This window comes from Panicum hallii, chromosome 1 (assembly GCF_002211085.1).
Source record: "Panicum hallii strain FIL2 chromosome 1, PHallii_v3.1, whole genome shotgun sequence".
Lineage (NCBI taxonomy): Eukaryota > Viridiplantae > Streptophyta > Magnoliopsida > Poales > Poaceae > Panicum > Panicum hallii.
In genome coordinates, this window is record NC_038042.1 from 57870126 (window position 1) to 57891913 (window position 21788).

The following is a 21788-nucleotide window of genomic DNA, read 5'->3' on the forward strand; positions in this document are numbered from 1 at the left end:
AGCACCATAATTTTGGTTGGACCGGACCGGATCACGCCTGCTATTTCCCATTCTGACAATCAGGCCGCAGAGTTTTTTTTTCTTCCGTTTCATTTTCTCGTCGCTGGCCACTTGAAAGGCCAATTTCGTTGTCCCTTGCCAATTGAAAATGGATACGCATGGGAGAAGCTTAACGTGCCATCGAATTGGCACTGTAAAAATGTGTGGTGTGTGACTGTCGCAGCTATTTCCGCCCACAAATTTCTTCAAAAAAAGAATTGCGTTTCATTTCAAGAAAAAATGAAAAAAGGGGAAAAAATTGCGTTGAATTCCAGCCCAGGATGCGCGTGAATTCGCCACTTAGACGAGAATGACACAAGCCACGAAGCGGACGACTGGCAGCTAGAGTCGTGTGCCGCTACCAAACTCCTGCCGGTTTTTATCCTGAGAGATCGAGCGCTCTCCGCCAACCAAACGCTACATGGGGCCAAGCATGACGGTGCCCCTCTCGCCTCTCCTCCTCCGCCTCTCCGCAGCTGCCGCGGCCGTTGCAGCTCCACGCCTCAAGAGCCCGGCGGCGGCGGCAGCAGCAGGCACCGTCCATGGCGTGCGGTGGGCGGTGAGCGAGGGCAGGAGCAGGAGGAGGTGCCGGGCGGCGGTGGTGGAGGAGGCCGGCGCGCGGGAGGACGGGGTGCTGCTGCCCAAGGAGGGGGACGATGCCGAGGCCGCCGCGGCGGCGGGGCGGTACGACTGGAAGGAGGAGTGGTACCCGCTGTACCTGGCCAAGGAGGTACCCGACGACGCGGCGCTCCCGCTCACCGTGTTCGACCGCCAGCTCGTGCTCTGGCGCGACGGCGACGGCGTGCTCCGCTGCCACGAGGACCGGTGCCCCCACAGGTGAGATCAACTCTTGCAGCATCGATCTTATTATGACCAACAAATTAATCTGATTCTGCAACGAATCATAATTTGTTTGATTGAAACGAATCAACAAATTATTATGACCTGCTTGTCAGGTTAGCGAAGCTGTCGGAAGGCCAGATCGTCGACGGCAGGCTGGAGTGCCTCTACCATGGCTGGCAGTTCGATGGCGAGGGCAAGTGCGTCAAGATACCACAGGTCTTGTCCTGATCCCATCCATGTACAGTACATTGTGAATTGATTTTCACATGGCGACGGGCGACCGATTGAATGCTGAAAACCAGACCACATAATAATGGATGCGTGCAGCTGCCGGAGGGCGCCAAGATCCCGCGGAGCGCGTGCGCGCGCAACTACGAGGTGCGCGACTCGCAGGGCGTGGTGTGGGTTTGGATGTCGGACGCGAACCCGCCGGACGACCCGAAGCTCCCCTGGTTCGAGCCGTACGCGCGGCCGGGGTTCACGGACCTGTCGACGGTGCACGAGCTCCCCTACGACCACTCCATCCTGCTGGAGAACCTCATGGACCCGGCGCACGTGCCCATCTCCCACGACCGCACCGACTGGACGGCCAAGCGCGAGGACGCGCAGGCGCTCTTCTTCGACGTCACCGAGCGCACCGCGCGCGGCTTCGCCGGCTACTGGGGCCGCACGCGCACGCCGCACCTCCGAAACCTGCTCCGCTTCCAGGCGCCCTGCGTGCTGTCCAACACGCTCGAGTACACGGACAAGGACGGCAGGGACCAGTGCTTCTCGGCCCAATTCCTCTGCCGCCCCGCCGGCCAGGGCAAGTCCATGCTCATCGTGCGCTTCGGCTCCACCGTCAGGTCGCCCATCGCCAAGGTGCTCCCGGCATGGTACCTGCACCAGAACGCGTGCAAGGTGTTCGAGCAGGACATGGGGTTCCTGTCGTCGCAGAACGAGGTGCTGCTCCGGGAGAAGGTGCCCACCAGGGAGCTCTACCTCAACCTCCGCTCCTCCGACACCTGGGTCGCCGAGTACAGGAAGTGGATGGACAGGGCGGGCCACGGCATGCCCTACTACTTCGGCCACAGCAGCCTCGCGCCGCCGACCGTGCCGGCCGTCGTCGAGCAGGCGCCGGCGGGGGCCGTCGCGGGGATGTCGGCCTCCTTCCCGGCCAAGGGCGGCGTCGGCACGGTGCACGCGCCCAACCCCACCAACAGGTACTTCCGCCACGTCGTGCACTGCAAGGGGTGCAGGGCCAGCGTCAAGAAATACACCTCGTTGAAGAACGCCTTCGCCGTCCTCGCGTCGGCGGCCGTAGCCGCGTCCATCCTGGCGGCGACCAAGCAGTGGAAGGCCGTCTTGCTGGCGGCGTCGGCCGTGCTGGCCGCGGCGTCGTACGCGTGTGACGCGGTGCTTTCTTTGATCACAACCAACTTCATTAGGACACATAGGCGACTGTAAGGCTTCTAGCAGGTACTGTATGTAGGTAGAAGGGCTCCTTTGCCCTTTGTATATTTGTATCTATAAATGAGCGATGTTTTGGCTATCTAAGTTGCATGCTAGCAGCAGATGATACGGGGATTAGGCTGGTGCCAATAGGGGGCGGTACCGCCCCCCTGTCGGCCCGGCTCAGGCGGGAGCGAGGCGAGAGGCGGGCGGGAGGGAGAGAGAAGGCGGGAGCAATCCCGTCGGGCGGGAGCGGGTGCTATCGTCCCGCTCTCGCCCGCGTTGGCAGGCGCGCGGTAGCTCTCGCCCGCGTTGGTAGGCGCGCGGTAGCGAGGCGGTGCGCTGGCGTCGGCGTGCACGGGCGAGAGGACGTGACGTGGCGCGTTTTGATTGGTCCACGCGGACTATCCGTTGAACTGGTCGTTATTTGACCGTTTGAACTCCAAAAAATTCGAAATTTTTTTGCAAAAAATCCTAAATTTCATCTCCAACCCCCTATAAATACCCTACCCGGTTTTCACTCCTTCCGCACCCCATTTGAGCTCATTTATCTCCTCTACAATCCGAAATCTCTTCCGCCATGACCGGTTGGTTTCCAGATTTTCATACCTTCACCGATCTCTTGTAGTCCGACGGGTCACAAGCATCTCCCCAAGATGAACCTTCTCCGATGCATCGCCGTTCCGATGTCAATTCTTCGCCGCAAGACGGGTCACAAGCATCTCCCCAAGATGAACCTTCTCCGATGCATCGCCGTTCCGATGTCAATTCTTCGCCGCAACCCCGGGCATCATTCCCCCTGCTGCACCTCCGGCTCCGGGGGCACCTCCACCACCATATCATTATCTGTACGGTCCGTACTCATACCCACCACCTCCATATGCTCCACCTCCAGGCACAAAGAGCAGGACTGAAGGTCCGTACCCACCACCTTCGTACGCTCCACCTCCATATGCTCCACCTCCATACGCTCCACCTCCATACGCTCCATACCCACCACCTCCGCACGCGGCACCCACGGTTCCAAGCTCCGTCTCTGTTAAGTCTCAAAATGAAGGAGCGGGAGCGACCGAACCAAAGCGTCCAAAGAGACTTGACTGGACGATTGCGGAGGAGGAAAAACTAGTAATTTAATTAGTGTTCATGTATTTAAATATCGTGTTTTTTTTTCAAATAACTAACAATATGTTCGGGCTAGGTACATGCTTGGGTTTATCACTCGAATGACTCTATCACCGGCAACAACCAGACCGGTTTGAGTTTTTAGGGCCAAATAGCGGAGACCTTCAACTCTATTGCGGAGCCGTCCCGTCGTCGCACCGCGAAACATCTGAAGGATCATTGGAACGTGTGCAACCGCGAGGTGGCCCTGTTTAATGGATACTACATCCAAGAAGAAAGAGTACGTCAGAGTGGAGCAGACGATGCAATGGTCATGGAGGGGGCAATGGCGAGGTACGAGAACGACCCGAAGTGATGACAGCATTCAAGCACCATCATTGGTGGAGAGCTGTTCGCCACGAATCCAAGTGGGCAGCGAAACATGGTCCTGGCAGTGGATCCGATGTGAGTAGCAAGAGAACTCGCCTCAGAGTTTTGGGTGAGTAAGCTTCGGCGGAACAGAAGACACCGAGCAGGACAATGAGACTCGTCCAATAGACCGTGATAGGGCCAAGGCGAAGGAATTCTCGTCAAGCAGTGCGGTAGCAAGTAAAGCATTTGCAATGAAGAACATATGGGGTGGCTTAGTGAAGGCTAAACTATTCAAGCAATGGAATATAATAAAGTCCCGATCAAACGCGGATATGGACGAAGCAGAAAAACGTACTCATTTCAAGGCCGTCAAGATGGTGGAAAAAGAGTTAGGAATAGACGAGGATTCGGAGGAGGATTAGAATTTTATTTTAATTATTATGTATTTTTTAATTGCGATGTAATTTCCTTTTTTAATTATGATGTAATCGGTAATTTTTTTAGTTGAATAAAATTAGTTTATTGAATTATTATGTGTACGCGAATAAAAGAGAGTGAAATAATTAAATCTAGAAAAGAAAAGCTAACGTGGAGGAGAGAGAAGTGAGAGCTGGCACTATAGCCTATGCATTGAAGGGTGGGGTGAGAGTGAGCTGACATGAAGGAGAGAGAAGTGAGAGCTGACATTATAGCCTGTGCATTGAAAGGGTGGAGTGAGAGCTGGCTGGACTCAGCCTTGAACCTGAAATTGTGGATAGTCATGCAGGATCCAGGACGATATGAGTTTCTGATGAACCAATATGTGACATAAATGTCATGATACACACTTCAACTTGCTGCTCATTGTCATTCGAACAACGCATGATAGACGTAGAGAAACACAAATTCCAGTATATACAATACAAGCAGCACAATTTCACTGTTCACATACTGGCACAATGCCTGATGCCGAATATTATTAAGTTGACAGACTTGATAACCATCGACAGACACTGACTTCATGCTCGATTTGCTCACGGCATGTATTACAGATCAAATATTTTTATAGGACAGATTAGCTACCACAGTAAAACCGATTGATGGTTGATGCTCCAAAGGGATGGATGCATGCATAGATTGCCGTGGTCGATCTAGAATTCCCTGTCGGGGAAGAGGATGGGAGCAACAAGGGACCATATGAACAGACCTGCGGTCGCCCACTGGGTTGCAATCCTGACCCAGACAGATGGCCACCCGACATCAACAAGCTTTCCGCTCTCACCAATGGAGGTTGACCAGCCAGTCAAAAGCATTGCTGAGTACATGCTGGCCAGGGAGAAGATGAGGTGAAAGAAAGAGTAGGAGTATGTCACTGGCCTTGGCACATCCTTCTTATCTTCTTGTTCATCTGCCTTGCTGAAGGGAAGCAATGGCTTGTCGGTACCTGAAGATTAAAGGAAAACTATAAGCAACAATACAAACTCTACACTTGCAAAACTAGTTCATTATCTGGAGAAGGCAATCTAACCACGTGGTGAGTCTGGTGGCGAGAGCACAGTCGCGGAAGAGCCAGCACGGACAGCAGAATAGACCACGGAAAGGATGGTGGTTAGCAGTCCCAGTGTAAGGCTACCAGTTGACACAGCTTTTGAGTGATTGTGAAGCCCGTTGCATTCGTAATCCCTGGGCTCACTAGAGAGTCCACTGTAGCACAGATAGGTGCAGTAGAGACCAATAACCGATGCAGGCAACAAGCTACCATTGATCTGAAAATTAACAGGTTCAATTTCACCATAAGCACAAATGCGGGTTAAATTCAGTAGCAGCACTGGTTTATAGATAGCAGAGTTGAGATGATTTATTTCAAGTCTAAAACAAATGCAAGGAGAATCTAGAATAGCAAACACATAAATGCACAGCACAAACAAATTTGAGTATAACTTATCATGATACAGCCATGAATGATATATTTTGGCTGAATCAGTAAAAAGGAAGAAAAGAAGCCACAAGATGATACCTTTGGGTGGAGGGCAACAATAGCAAACGCAAAAACAAGAATCAATGTGGAGACAATGAAGAACAGGTTGAGTCCGCAGTCATGTCCAGAAGGAGTGAACCAGTGAAATAGAAGACCCGAGAAAGAGAATGTGGCAATGTAACATACAACTGAGACGACCAATAGAGCCATGTACCTGCAGTGATGAAGAAGTTTAAATACCATGCTTAGAGAAATCAAAGTTCAGACTAAACCATGTAAACTCAACTAAAACAAGGGAAACATAGGGCAACCCACCAGAATTGCTCATCCTTAGCGACCCAGTTCTCATTCCATCCGTGCACAAAGTCCAACAGAAGAACAACCTGAACAAGAAGGAACAGCCCAGATCCAAACTTGGAAATCGACTCTGCAAAAGTACAACTGCAGTAAGAATCCCAAACTGTACAACTACACAACTGCAGTAAGAATCCCAAACTGTACAACTATCACCACTCTACTCAAATCTCCAATAAAACAATTGACATAACACAGATAACTGGTAGTGATCAACCATAACAGAGTAGCAACTCAAGTTGTTCCGGGAATTCAAGCAACTCAAGTTGTTCCATTGTTTCTGAATCTAAAACCAAACAATAAATTATGTTCTAAATTCTGATAGCACACCAGACAGAAGTTCCACCAAAGGACACGAGCCACATTCACATGCAATGCAATTCTAATTGGGCACATCCTTGACAATATAGAAGGTCTGAAGGACACAATAGATGATCCGATACCATCATTTTGTTTTGCGTAGAACAATATTAGCTAGCTATGATCACAAGTTTCTGATTCAGCGATCTCCGTATGAGACTAATTCAACTCGAAGAAACTTCTTCAAAGGGTGTTTGGCCGTCATTCTAATATGCCCACGAATATCAACCGCGTGGAACTGTACCAAACGGTCTGACAAATAAAACAGATGAACGGAAGGGCGCTCACCATAGAAGCTGACGACGCCGTTGGGCACGAAGAACATGAGGAAGACGATGCCGGCCCAGCAGAAGATCTTTGCCATCCATCCCCCGTGGTGGATCTTGTCGCGGGGGTCCTTCTGGTCCTTTATCCCGGCCATGATGACGGCGAGGATGGTGAAGAAGAGGAAGTTGCCGAGGCTGACCCTGAGCACCGCATCGGTCTCGAACCACTCGCGGTCCGGCGTCTTGTGGAAGTGGTTAATCCCTGCAGAAAAAAAGAGAGAGGGAAACCCCCATGAATATTTCGATCAACTGAAGCGTCAAATCGAACCGATCGAGAGGGGGATTCGGGTTACCCACATGGGATGGACTGGAGGAGGGGCGCGGCGACCTCGCGGAGCGCCCATGAGGCGAAGAGAGAGAGCGCGAAGAGGCCGCAGTAGGCGATACGCGCGGAGCGGCGGCCGATGCTGCCGACCGCCGTCCGGCAGGCCTCGCACGCGCACGCCGCGCAGCACGACGCCAGGCACGACGCCGCCCACATGGTTGGCTTGGTGGCTGCTCTCGCCGCTCCGCCGATCAGATCGAGCCGACGACTCGGGAAAGAGGATCGAATTCGAAGCTCGCCGCGGCGGATTTGGGGATTTCTAGCAGGTGTGGGAGAATTTGGGGGGAACGCGTGATGGGGAGGGCACGGAGAAGGAGGGGAAAGGGAGGTGGATTCGACCGCGAGACGCCGGACCGGTGGGGTTGGTTGGGTTGGACCGAATAAGGGAGACCGAGTCGGCTACAGTATTCTACGGCTTTCTCTGGTCCAGTTTTGTTAACGGCTTCGCCATGAAAGCCTAATACGACCGTGCGTTATTAATGCCAGTCACCCAAGGCAAACTTGTTACGTTGACCTTGATGCCAACGACCTCAAGGTCCACGAGTCACTAATCTGCTGAGGTACAAAAAACTATCAGCGTTTACATGGAATGCTACCTGATGCATCATCATTGGCGAGCATTATCCATCTTGATTCTGATATAATATATCGAAATGCAAATGAAATGACTACTTACCAAATACTACCGCAGATGATTATAATGAGCCAAAAACTCTTCTAAATAGATACCACGTCGTTTTAGTAATTAAGTAGTAAAGTATCTCTAGCTGATTACCCATCTCTCATATCCTATATATATTTTCTCTCTCCGTTACCAATAACACATTTTATAGTTTTGGTAGCCAGTGCTATAGCAGATTAGTCAATATTTTCTCTCCCCGTTACCAATAACACCTTTTGTAGTTTTGGTAGCTAGTGCTATAGTAGATTAGTCAATGAATAGAGTGGAGGGAGAAATCCTCTACATTTAAGCAAGAGGGAGGTGTATTTTGGCGACCAAATTTTTTGGTATTGGCAATGAAATTGGTAATCTGCTGAACTCCTCCTATTACCAAAAGGATACTTTTTGGTATTAAGAAGAGAGATGAGTAATCTGCTCCCATTACCAAAAGGATATTTTTTTAGTATTGAGAAGAGAGATAAGTAATCTGCTGTAGATACACTTATACTACCACTTCTACAACATATCTCCTAAAACCTGACAGGCATACAGTAACAGACTGGCAGCTGACTGAAGGAACAATTATAAGTTGGATACATCACGCCGGATTCTTACCAGAAAATAAATAGACAGAAGCACTGACACATCAAGGCGACATCAGAATTTCAACCATTTCTTCTCTTTCTCCTTTCTAGCAACCGCGTTTGTTGCTGAAGCGTGAGTAGCTTCAGCATCAGCTAGTGCCTTTCGAGTCTCTTCCAGTTTCCTTGAAGCAGCTTCAAACACTGCCTTGTCTTTGCGGTTTCGGTTCTTCATCTCTTCCAGTTTCTCAACTCGAATCCTCAGTTCTTTTACTTCCTCGTCATATGCGACTAAGGATCTTCTGTCCTCCTTCTTAGCATGCCCATTGGCCTCACCTGATGGCCCCTTTCTAACTTTGTTGGCTGAAGCTTCAGGCATATCTTGGCTCACTAGATGACTGTTGATAAAGCTGAAGACAGATCTCTCTGCTTCTTCAGCTTTAGCAGCTCTTGCCTGCTCAGCAAATTTTTTCTCACGCTTTCTTTTACCACCCCGACTGCGTTTTTTACCACTGCCAATACTTCCATCAGCCTCGCTTGCAGCAAGAGCATGATCAAGTGATTGCTTTGGGGGTAGTACCTTGACTGGAATTGGATCGAGCATACCCTGGCCAGACACACCTAGCCCCATCCCCTCTCGGTAGCCCATTTTTGCCATCATTTTTGAGGCAACGCCCCTGGTGTGGTGCTCCCATTTTGCAAAGATCACGGTGTCTGTCTGAATGCCACTGAAATTTGTGGGTTCTAGAAGGCCAAGACCCTGGTGAACACATCCATCCTCTTGATCAGCATCATCACTGAACTCAGATTCTTCCTCACTTGAGCTTCCTTCATCATCTTCGTCGCTCATATCAGCATATTCTGATACAGAAAGAGAATCACTTGGAAGCCTTGCAGAACTCCCATCATCTTGAAAGACAACCTGGCCAAGCTTCAGATTATCATCCCACGACTCAAGTTCAGCTCTCCTCCAAAGGCCAGAGTGATGCCCAGAAGCTGCCAGTATGCTGGATCCAACCAAGGACTGCTGCCATCTAGTTGGAGTGAATCGCTTCAATGCTGAAGTAGGAATCACAATACCTGAGGATAAGTTCTAAATTAGCCATTTCTTTAAGCCTGAAGTGGCAAAAAATATACACATCTTTGTGACACACAGGCAAAATAAGCAAGAAAACCAAAATATAGTATTCATCACATGCAACATAATCAATCGGAAAACCAACTTATCTTGAAAAGTTTACACCTATTGCTTTATGTCAAAGGAAAAAGGAAAAAGAGCTCAAATAACAAAGGGCATTTTATTAGGCTCAGATCTTCCAACAGCCAAATAACCACTTACATACCATGGGACATGCGGCAGTTACTACCAAATCGACATCGCTGCTGTAGAAAGAACTTGCACATCTGCACTACGGGCAGATTTGTATTAGTTAGTTTGTTCATAATAATGGCCCATATACTCCGAGCATTATATTCATGTTATCCAGAAGAAAATTATGGCAGATTGAAAGGTAGCTGCAGTTGCAATGCACCACCCACCTGTGACTTTCTCTTAGTTCCCTTCCTGCTTCTAATTTAATTTTGGCAAGGGATGGGATGGGACCAGAGCAGAGGGTGCCATGTGAGAAATCTATCTTAGATGGCTACAAGGTTCTGCTTCATAAAGTTTATTCTAACTTCTAAATAGTATGTAGCAGCAAAAAAAAAAATTCACCACAAAAACATCATTTATGCACCCTACATATGTAGGGTTTATCAAATATCCATCAAAGTAATACGGGCTTATTCTGATTATGTGTTTATACAATGGAAGATTGAAATGGTTCTACCTAATAGCATCACACCAGGAGCTTTCTGTTGAATTGAACATTAAAATCATTTGTAGAGCATAGAGATACCCTTGATGCATATTTGTGACAATGGAAATCTTAGCTGTACGCCCATGCAATAGTCCAGGCCTCCAGGGCCACTCAGGAAAGTAAAAATGTGCATTCCTGGCCCATTTGTTAAGTATGTGTGGGAATCTTTTAAGAAGGGAACAAAAAAGAACAAGTAAACGGTTATAGCAAACTAAAAACTCAAAGCAACAAAAAAGAACAAGTAAACGGTTATAGCAAACTAAAAACTCAAAGCATGTTTTCCATAGATACCAGTGGCATCAATATCTTTTTTTTAAGAGAGCCAGCGCCAACCATATCAGCAGGGGCTTAAGGGTCAAGCATGGTTTTTATCAGGCAGAGAATGGTTGACACCACCAAAAGACAATCTAGGTTTAAGAATGATAATCAGATTAGATAACTAACCGCCATGTTTTCAGATGTGGGTGTCAAAAATGAGATCCTTGCATCGCTTGAACCTTCAAATCCTATAATGCATCCATTATACCAACGGCCATTGTTGTGCCGGAATCTACACTTTGATCCAATTGAAAAATCGTGTGGCACAAGTGGTTCTGGCTCAACATCATCTGGCTCTAATGGCTCAGCAGCAATTTCTGGTGCCTGGGATGCTGGTTCCTCATTTGGAAAAACATCATCTATTTGCTTCACTAGCCTAGAATGCTTCAGGTCGAGAAGTCCCTCCTCTGCATCCTTAATCGCAGCAAGAAGTTCCTCATGAACCTTTAAACACCAAAAACAACACAACATTAAAACATTTACTAGCTAAACTGTATGATAGCAGTACTAAAACTCAATCAAAAGCAACACTACGTTGAAAACATGCAACAAGAATTTCAGAATTTTATTAAAAATTGTTACACGGGAACATCCACAACTCAGGAACGTAAAGCGCAAGAGGAAAATCATTCTCCTACATGATTGATGCCACGCAGCAACTCTAATCCATGAACTCTATCTGGAAGAGATGAGCTAGTATGTAAGAGATATTACTCACTCATGCAACTGTTGAACTCACGACTGATACTCTACACTAAATGATTATGGTGTGTATCAATGTGTGCAGTGGTTTTCAAAAGAAAGGTGCAGCAAATTAACAGCCAAGCTGTCCTGCTTTCTCAACCTACTAGTCTCCAGTCAGCAAGAGCTATGCTCTCCCTTCTGGCAATGCTATGAATCACAGTACCCTAGAATCCCCGTACCCTAGGAGTCGATTCAGTTTGAAGAGTTAACATTTTAGCAATTAATTAGAGGCCGCGGTAGGAGATGTGGCTCGAAGAGGCGGTGATATTGCGACGCACCTCGAGTAGGTCGGCGTTGGAGGGATCGGCGGCGAGGGCCTCGTCGACGGCCGCGAGGGAGGACTGCTGCTCCTGCAGCTGCTGCTCCAGCTGCCGCTCGATCGCCGCCGCCTCGTCCTCTCCCTTGCCCGCCATAGGTCACCGACTGGATCGGGCGGCGAGGCGAGAAGCGAAGGGTCGAGACTCGAGAGGCTTCTTCCTCTTCCTCCCAGTCCCAGTCTCCCTCCGCGCCGCGGCACCGTTTCTTCCTCCTGCCCGGCGGGCGGTGGCGATGGGTGGGTAAGGAAGGGTGAGACGTGACTCCGTGACAGAGTTGGGGCGCTGCTGAATCAAGGTGGTGCTATGATGATGGGCCGAGCCCAGAAGAAGGCCTGGGGATTTCTTGACAGGCCTGACGATGTGGGCCTCAGCAAGCAGCTTTAGCCCGCTGTAACGGGTTTTAGCTGCAACCAGGCCTCGACCCGTTTTTCTGCCATCGCCTTCTTCCACCTGACCACCATCATTACGAATTGTTTGAGAATTTTCTTTTGAAGACGAATTGTTTGAGACTTTGAACAATCTACCCAACTACTGAATTTTGCCCAAAGCTTCGCTTTCTCGCTAGCCGCTCCCGCTCCCGCTCGATCGCCGTCAGCGCCGCCGCCCAGATGGCTGCTGCGCCGGAGGAGCTCCTCGACGTCCTCAACGCCGCCGGGGAGAAGACCGGCGTCTCCAAGCCAAGGCACGCCCCCGTCCCGCGCCGGACTCGCCCGCCTCGGTTGGATTCCTTCGGGCGGATCGTGTGGTGCCGCTGGTGATGGTGCGTGCTTTGTTTTTTCTCAGGTCGGAGGTGCACAGGGACGGCGACTACCATCGGGCGGTGCACGTGTGGATCTACAGCGAGAGCACCGGGGAGCTTCTGCTTCAGCGCCGCGCCGACTGCAAGGACTCGTGGCCTGGGCAGTGGGACATCTCTAGCGCCGGCCACATCTCCGCCGGCGACTCCTCGCTCTTCTCCGCACAGTGAGCTCTCTGACCTCACTATAGCACTGCTGTCTTGAAGAACTACCATCTGAATACCACAATGTAGTGTGTAGAGTAGTTTGGGCACACAACGAAGCGAAGCGAGGGATGCCTAAAGCATTTTAACAGCAAGTGAAAACTCCTCCCAGAGATACCTTTTATTCCCGCGGGAGGCTTAAATCCTTCAGTAACTGTTGCAAATAGCATGACAGTCACAATTCTGCTCTTGTTCATCCCTCACAGAGTAGTTCGACATACAAGTTATATTTTATGCTGTTTCTCGTGAATGTTTATGCTGATTATTCCATAACGTTGCATCTAATTAATCTTTTGTTTATATGATAACTTATAATTGGTACTACCACCTAACATGAATCATCAGGAGGGAGCTCGAGGAAGAACTAGGAATCAAGCTTCCAGTCGATGCCTTTGAGCTGTTATTTGTATTTCTTCAGGAATGGTTAGTATATTTACCTTGCAATCCATTGTATTTTGCAACCAACGACACCATTTTCATCAGGCTCAAGTATCAAATGGCACATCTCATTCCCATAACAACTTTGCTGGACCTTTAACCACATCTTTTCATTGGAATATCGATGGGCACTTAAGTCTATATAAGCAATTAAGCATTAGTATTCTATAAGAGACTTGTTAAGAGCTATTTCATCACATTTATTTTCGTTTGAATTTCCAACCATCACGATCTGCATCTTGGATATCATAAATATGATATCATGTGAACCTTTGACCCTTTGTCGCAGTGTTATAAACAACGGGACATACACAAACAATGAGTACAACGATGTTTACCTTGTGACTACTTTAACTCCAATTCCGCTTGAGGCCTTCACTCTCCAAGTAAGTATGTTGTAATACTTCACACAGAGACCATTGGACTCATAACTTTAATACTGTATTCTCATCTTAGTCAAGATCACTAACTTTGTGTATCCGGAGATAGTATTTACTTATGTTTTACCGCCATTTGCTCGTAAGGAATTATACCCTATTGCTAGCAAGTAAATGGCGATAAGCTTTACATGTATTCTATTATTAATTATGCTCTATTTTGTTCTAATGATTTTACTTTTAAAATATTTATAAGTATTATAAGTTTTTAACTTGTAGGAAAGTGAAGTATCTGCAGTTAGGTATATGCGTTGTGATGAGTACAAGAGCTGCCTTGTAAAAGAGAGTGGGGAATATGTTCCTTATGATGTGAACGGGCAATATGGCCAACTTTTTAATACCATTGAAGAAAGGTAAGCAGCATTATTCTATGTCCAATTGTACTTTTTTAAATATGTGGGCCTTCTTTTTCGAAGAAAGTAGATCATAATCTTTTGGCCAAAAGTTTAGAAATACATTTTTATCAAAATTACCCTGTTTCAACATTCATGCCACCTTTGTAGGTACAAAGACAATACAGTGTCTCGTAGTTTAACTTTACAAAAGCAAATCAACCGTTATGCTCCCATCCATTTGGAACCAGATGTAAGTTTTTCTTTCAATCATCCTCTAGCTTGGCATGCAGTTCACAAATACCTAACTATATAGGTTTCTGAATGATTGTTTGTCCTCAGAACAAGAGAAGGTGTATGTATGGCATAAGGAAATCTTTAAAAAATGCTCCATATATTCACATAAGAAATTGAAAACTGCAGATACGTTGCCTGAGCTCACTGAACATGAACTATTACTTTTAGCTCATGAAATGGATGTGCCACTGATGACACTTAGGATGAAGGAGATTTTGCTTCTTTCTACTTTGCAATTAAACAAATGATTTGCATACTTTTCATTTTGTTATGGCAGTCCAGTGCATGTAAGGCGGATGACAAACTTTTTTTTAAGTGTAAGACAGTGAATGACATCTATGGTTCTCCTTCCTCTCCTTTGCTAGGACAAGTCTTTAACTGACTTTAGTTATGCCAAGTATACTGCCCATTTCATCACAAATTTGTAAGCTATCTTGGTCATGTTTAGTATGCAAGGATCAAAATTCACATACACTACATAAAAAAAAATTAGTGTTCTTTTCAAATGTCCGAGGGTTATTGTTCTTCTTCAGAATTTCTTATCAAGTGGCTGCGAGTTTTCTAGTCTAATTTGGACATTTCCTGAGAGGGAAAACAAGAATCGTCTACCAACATTTCCCAACCAAAACAACCCTAGGGGATTGCCTGAGTTGGGCTAAAATAACCTTGGCCATATGAGAGAATTGTAAAGAAGATCAATAACCAACTAACCCATTGGCCATTAGCAAAAAAACACTAGGGGAATCATGGAACTCTTTGATACATTTCCTCACTTTCAGAGTGCATATGCTGTAGTAATTTTCTAGTTTATGCATTGGTGCACTGATACATAAAGCTGTTAGTGTATTGTGTACATAATTTTTTCTTGCTTTACACAACAATGACAGCTGGACTGTTATGTTGCAAGTTCATAATATGTATTTTGATACATTGAATAGTAGGAAAGGCATGGAGATGTTGATATGTCACTTACTGCTATATATTGCACCTTGCTTTTCTTATGGGATAATTGACTTCTTTATATGTTTTCTTTGCAGTTGACTACTCTATCTGGAGGAGACAGGGAAGCCTTGGGATATATTCTTAAAGCAGCAATAGTTATTGATGACATATTTTATGAGCAGGTTACTTCTTTCATCAAACGTTTTCCATTTTGTCTCTTCTATTTCTTATTGGTTGGATATGCCATGTTCAATTAGTTAAAAAATCTATCTTCATTTGATAGTCATTATCGTGTATTGCATATTTCTTAGTTCTTATATCACCATTTAGTTTTATTCTGAAATCTGTTACTACTTTGGTTCTCAAATAGGTATGGAATAGCAACAGAACGCTTAGAGACTGGCTGAAAGGACATTCTGAATCCTCAGCCTTTGATAAATTGAAGTGGGCATATTATTCTATTAATAAGAGTCCCTGGTAATACCTTTTTCTTGACTGAAGATTCTTGATTGACTGGAATATCTTAACATTATTTGCTGTAATTTTCTTAATGTATAACAGTATGGCAACTACCTTTTCTTAAACTATTTCCAATTATCTTGTGTGGCATCTTGCTTAAAGACTCTCTCATTGTGTTATAGCTTAGTGCAATATTGATGTATATCATTTAGAGTAATATGAATGAGATATACTTTGTTTCCTAAGTGGAACATCTATCCTTTCATCTTACAAAATGTTTGAAGGAACGCATGCTTTCTGCATTTTCTTTTCAACTCTGTAGTCCTCTGTGCATACAAAATATGTTCATTCCATGCTGTTATCATCTTAGCAATTATAAACCAGTGGGTGTTACTTCGATAAAATATACTCCCTCCGTTTCTCTTTATAGGGTGCATTAGAATTTGAAAAGGTCAGAAACTTCATAATTTTGAGCAACAACTAGTCAAATTATATGCATGCTTAGTGTACGGAATTATTCATTTATTTTATGTGGAGATAAATGAGAAAGTGTAACCTAAAGCATATCATTAAAACCATCTGTCATTGTTATCTTTTTTCGTTTCTTTTGATACTGTCATTGTTATCTGGGTCTTCTGATATCAGATTTCCTTGTGAAATAGGAATCTCATTTAAAACATTTATTTCCTACTTATCATATTTAGACACCAATGTTTGTATCAATTAGATTTACATGTAACTGTTATATATTGCTTACCATCTTAATAGATGCTAATATTTTATATATTCTCCATAACAGGTCCTGCCTCGACGAAAATAAAGCTTTTCTATCAACTGCAGATTCTGCTGTGAAATTACTCACAGATGCCACCAAGCCGGTTTCAGGATGGAAGGGGGTTGAGTATCGTGCAGCATTTCCTTTAGATAAGCCTCCTGGTGCTAACTTCTATCCTCCTGATATGGACAAAATGGTACATCAGCGTCTACTACCCCCACCTAGTGCTCAGTTATATCCAGTAGAACATATTTCCTGTTCATACTGCATATTTTGGTGTGCTGTCTGTGTTAAGAGTTGTACATTTTACATAACTTGATTCTGTACTATTTGAAGTGAATTCATTTTTGCATATGTTTTCTATGTCTATAGGAGTTTGAACTTTGGAAGAGTAGACTGACTGATAAAGAACAAAAAGATGCCACTGGGTTTTTTACTGTCATACAACGGCATGACTCTCTATCCTCTCCGTCATTAACACAGTCAGATGGATCAGACCAAATCAAAACTTCAGATGATCTTTTTATAGTTCCATACTCCAAGGAGTACAGATCATCCCTTAAGAAAGCAGCTGAACTTCTTGAGAAAGCATCAGTGTGCTCTGATTCTCCAAGGTAAGCATATGTTTTTTTAGTTTCTGAGTTTTTAATTCGTTTGTGTGAAGATTTATTTATTTGTTTGTCTTGTTGTAGCCTCAAGAACTTGCTGAGAACCAAGGCAAATGCTTTCCTTTCAAATGATTACTATGAATCTGATATAGCTTGGATGGAGTTGGTTAGTATCATAATTCTTTTTCGTCCATTTCTCTGTTCATATAATAATGCACCACTGGTCTTCATTCTTCTGCTTTATGGCAAATTGTGCTAGCTGTTACTATGTCTCCTACCTTCTATAACTGCAATCATGGTCTGGAATTGTGGGCAGTAGAGATTATTGCCGAAGTTTAACTAAATGATCTATGAGCCCTGGAAGATCTTTTACCATTATATAGAAGCAAGTGTGGCTAGACTGGTTAACTACAATTTAAGGAGTCAATGAACAACAAAACATCACTTTTACGCTGCAGGAAGTACATTGCTTTAATATCATTAAAAGTTGAGAAAAATTCTTCCTTGTTTCCATATGATTCATTTCGGAAATTGAAAGATTACTAAAGCTAACAAGTTACCAACTTCTATTTAAAAAACAGGCTGACATGTCATACTCCCTCCATTTGCGAATATGTGACATTTCTGTTTGCATGCAGTCAAACTATACAGATTTTGATCACCGATATCACCTTGCACTTTGTGATTCAACATCTGTAAATGATATAAGTAGATTTATCTCGAAAAAGCATTTCATAATGTTATACTTTCTCTATACTATATAAACATTCCATGATAGAAATTAGTGGTGAAAAATACATCTAGTTTCCCATGTCAATGTCCACATTAATTAGATATAGTGTTTGGTTTCTCTAAGTTCTTCGCATATATTACCTATATATTTGGCATTCTTGTCTTGTATGCAGGACTCCAACTTAGATGTCACAATTGGCCCATATGAAACATATGAAGATGGCCTATTTAGTTATAAGGTACTTTCACAGGATCCTTGTCCCACATGTTCTTGGCATTTCTATTTGTTTATCAAGTCTGAGCCTTAAGTCACTTACACCACATACAGTTTTGAATTTTGTCCTCTTTGGAGCACTCTTTAAGTTCATTTCACTGATGCTAGCAGATTGACACTAGTTGCACTGAACTCAGCTTTCAGCCATGCTTATTTCCAACCTTGCTCCCCACTAGGTTTACCATTTTAGCAACTTAAGGTTGGAGTGCTCTCTGTTAACATTACAAGTCTGCAATATTGTTGGGTTAATTCTAGAATTTTGATTTCTGCTTTGGTCCCAGGTTTATGTTGCATAGTATTAGATATAGCTGTAATTGTGCTTTCCATGTATAGGATTATTCCTTTCCATGTATACATAAGCCCATTGGCTATATAATAGAAATGTCACCCCACCTCATTTGGTGTGTGGTGTTGCACAGATCTCTCTCTCTACATGGTATCAGAGGTACACATAGTATACATGGAGTTCGATACATTTTTTGTTGTTTTTTTACTAGTATTTTTTACCATTCCAAAGGCAACTTTCGAAGCATTTATTGGAATACGTGATGACACAGCTACTTCCCAAGTTAAACTCTTTGGTGACCAACTCCAGGTAATCTCATTAAGTTTCCTGTAAGAAAATATTAAGCTTTCCTTTACATCAAATTTGATTTGAGTTCAGGATTTGGAGAGAAACCTTCCTATGGACGATATTTTCAAATCAGACAGCGTATCTGCTGCTCCAATCCGTGTGATCAATCTTCTCTACAATTCTGGGGTATGTTACTATTCTGATGTTGATGGCCAATAACTGGATATTTGTAGACAAAGATAGTCAAGATTTTCTTTTTCCTTCTGTTTGGTTTACAACAAGTTGAGAATAAATGCGTCTATGAATTGTAATTCGAGAAAAGTGATGAAGCACTAGAATTTCATGAAATGATTCATATTGTTTTCTTACCCAATATTGTATTATTTGTTGCTATCATGGTTGGCCACACATGTTTGGACTTGCATTTTTCGTAGTTTGCATGTTCACCTTACTATTTTCTCAGTGGCATTGTTGTCATCCAGGTGTTTCAAATTTTTGGAATGATAGGTTTAATTTTCTTAATTTTGCCTATTATTTATCATTGGACTATTTTTCGGAAAACTTTTGTGCTTCCATCCCATTTATTGTTGATTAACAGTTATTCTCATGTTGAAATTGCTTTGCTTAATTGCTTATATCATGTCTTGGCTGCTTGAAATGTACAGGAAACCTTTAACTTTCCTAGTTGCTATTTACCCTGCATTTCTTTTTCATTAAAATTTAGCTTCTGGTGATAGTTGGTAGGTTGAGAGATTCACCATTCAAGAACCAATAGGCGTAGTGCAGATGATTTTTCTATGTCAATGGTTTAATGTCCTTTTCAACAGCTTCATGATGCTCTAACATGCACTACTGGTGCAGGATGTGAAAGGTCCACAAACCATTGCTTTCAATTTGCCCAATGATGAACGGATTGTGAATGAACGAGGAACTTCCATGGTTATGCTTAAAAACATTTCAGAAGCCAAGTATGCCTTTCTTTATTCTTATTTATTAATTTTAATTGCTAATTAGGTAGCTCACACTCACAACAGCAAGAAAATTTAGGGGTTATGCTAATGTTGTCAATTCTATTTCTGTTTTATTCAGGTTCAAGCATATCTTAAAGCCTATAGCTGATGCCTGCATCAGAGAGGAGCAGAAGGAATATGTTAATTTCGAGCCTTATTATACACATATTGTTTGCCATGAGTGCTGCCATGGAATTGGACCTCATTCTATCACCCTTGCAAGTGGTAAAAAGTCAACAGTAAGAATGGTACGTATTTTGAAAATCACCGGTTGTAGTTCAACTCCAACAGAAACGTTCCACTTCCCCTCAAAATCATTTCATTTTCCCAACTACTCCCTTAGTTCGAAATTATAGGTCATTTTGTTTTTCTATATACATAATTTTTACTATGTATCTAGACATAGCGTATATCTAGGTGCATAGTAAAACCTATATATATGTAGAAAAGCCAAAACGACCTATAATAAGGGACAGAGGGAGTATTTTTTATCCTCTGAACATTCAAAATTTATCTTGTATGAGATATATTTAAAAATTAGTAAGTTACAGAGAACATTTTGGTAAAAATAAATGTCTAAAAATGACCAAAGTTGCATGGTACATATTCTGTAGAGTGGCACATTTCTTCCTAGATGATGTTAACCATAGAAGTCATTGTAATGCAATTCAGTATCTTTTCTTTTACAAAAAGTTTCTTCATACATGAAGTATTTTACTTCTGTGATAAATGCAATTACATTTTTATTAGTTGGCATGTTTGCATGGTATCTCCTATATTGTTGCCACCAAGCCGAGCTCCTTCGACCTGTTCTTTTTTTTCCATAAATGCATAGGAACTTCAAGAATTCCATTCAGCATTGGAGGAGGCAAAAGCTGATATAGTTGGTCTCTGGGCACTGAATTTCCTTATCAAGAAGGTTAGTAATTCCATCAATTATTGGGATACCATTTGCACTCATGTTACCCTGATCAGGCATTCAAGTTTGCTGTTTCTATAATAATATGGAACATATGGCCTGCTGGTTATTTTCCTGTATTTTTGTTAATTCGATCATTTGCTTCTGTTCTATCAGGGTTTGCTTCCTAAGAGCCTATCACAATCCATGTATGTCTCCTTCCTGGCTGGCTGCTTCCGGTCAATCCGTTTTGGACTGGAAGAAGCACATGGGTAAGGCTGTATCTTCCCTGCTAGCTAACTGACTTAAATTCGAAACAAAAGAACATCGTTATGTCTCATACCACTTTCGTACTGTCCTGAACACTTGATGGTAAACTGATTTTTACCATGTATCCAAATATAGAAAAGGACAAGCTCTGCAGTTTAACTGGTTGTATGATAAAGGGGCTTTTGTCTTGCACTCTGATGGAAAATTCTCAGTTGACTTTACGAAGGTAATTATCTCAACATTCAACTATCTTGTTACTTCTCTGCCACCACTCCTAACTAGAGTTTGTACTGTGGAAGGTTGAGGATGCTGTAGAAAGCCTGAGCAGGGAGATACTTACAATACAGGCAAAGGGCAATAAGCCTGCTGCCCAGACCCTTCTCCAGTCCCGTGCAACCTTGACGCAACCATTGCGCGTGGCATTGGAGAAGATAGAACATATGCAGGTAGCTTGACACAACCTTGACTCATCTATGTTGGTTTGGGCCCTGAATTTACTGCTAGCTTGCTGCACCGAGTTTAGATGTGTGACTGTTTTGCCAATTTATATTCATTTGAATTCAAGTGAGCAGTGTTTACACCCTTATTTATGTTCATTTCCAGGTACCAGTTGATATTGCACCAAAATTTGGCACAGCAAACAAGATGCTTGGAAATGTGTAACCAGTCGGGCACAGCAATTCAGCAAGCATTGTGCTTCAGTACCCACAAAACACCTGGATGGAAACAGGAGCCATTCAAGAATAAGGTCTCCATGTCAAACGACGTGGAGGAAAATCAATACAATAAGGTCTCCATTTCACAAGGAACATTATTTGTGTTCTTCGTTCAGTGGTGGTGGGAAGGTTGAGGCCTCTCCATTGTCTCTTGAAATTGTATCAGCTGATGCTCGATTTGTGCCACGCATGTTTAGGGCTGCCTCATGCGATATTTGAACCAACGGTGGCCCCAGTTTTGGAGAACCTGTTACAACCGTAGGATGGCATGAAATGAGTAATGGATCTTGTGCACTGGCCGTGCTTTTTCTATCTTGGACCTTACCCACATTCTGAGTTTCTGACTCAATCGGAGCTTATATGCTAGGCAGATGCCGTATCCTCAATCATGATTTTCTAGTGACGATCTCGTTGCCACTACATATTTTGATCTTAAAA

The 21788-nt window shown here is 44.0% G+C and overlaps 4 protein-coding genes across 4 annotated transcripts; 2 read left to right on the forward strand and 2 right to left on the reverse strand.

The window, feature by feature from the left end:
* Positions 1-439: 439 nt before the first annotated feature.
* On the forward strand, positions 440-2427 carry LOC112900899 (protein TIC 55, chloroplastic). Its single transcript, XM_025969677.1, has 3 exons — positions 440-876; positions 996-1098; positions 1210-2427. Exons 1-3 carry the CDS (start codon positions 461-463, stop codon positions 2326-2328), a joined length of 1638 nt encoding a protein of 545 aa, XP_025825462.1. The 5' UTR covers positions 440-460; the 3' UTR covers positions 2329-2427.
* Positions 2428-4606: 2179 nt separating this feature from the next.
* On the reverse strand, positions 4607-7485 carry LOC112878840 (probable serine incorporator). The gene is made up of 6 exons (XM_025943072.1): positions 7081-7485; positions 6746-6985; positions 6059-6170; positions 5783-5957; positions 5294-5531; positions 4607-5209 (listed from the first exon to the last, which is right to left on the reverse strand). Exons 1-6 carry the CDS (start codon positions 7262-7264, stop codon positions 4917-4919), a joined length of 1242 nt encoding a protein of 413 aa, XP_025798857.1. The 5' UTR covers positions 7265-7485; the 3' UTR covers positions 4607-4916.
* Positions 7486-8210: 725 nt separating this feature from the next.
* On the reverse strand, positions 8211-11895 carry LOC112878839 (zinc finger CCCH domain-containing protein 18). The gene is made up of 4 exons (XM_025943071.1): positions 11550-11895; positions 10654-10971; positions 9694-9754; positions 8211-9430 (listed from the first exon to the last, which is right to left on the reverse strand). Exons 1-4 carry the CDS (start codon positions 11682-11684, stop codon positions 8427-8429), a joined length of 1518 nt encoding a protein of 505 aa, XP_025798856.1. The 5' UTR covers positions 11685-11895; the 3' UTR covers positions 8211-8426.
* A 151-nt stretch (positions 11896-12046) lies between these two features.
* On the forward strand, positions 12047-21678 carry LOC112878838 (nudix hydrolase 3). The gene is made up of 21 exons (XM_025943070.1): positions 12047-12270; positions 12372-12551; positions 12934-13011; positions 13316-13412; positions 13683-13816; positions 13967-14048; positions 15130-15216; positions 15405-15511; positions 16293-16464; positions 16641-16882; positions 16961-17042; positions 17782-17847; positions 18400-18477; positions 18547-18642; positions 19318-19424; positions 19546-19714; positions 20302-20385; positions 20542-20636; positions 20770-20860; positions 20934-21080; positions 21238-21678. The coding sequence occupies exons 1-21, from the start codon at positions 12197-12199 to the stop codon at positions 21295-21297; spliced, it is 2328 nt and encodes a 775-aa protein (XP_025798855.1). The 5' UTR covers positions 12047-12196; the 3' UTR covers positions 21298-21678.
* Positions 21679-21788: the final 110 nt, after the last annotated feature.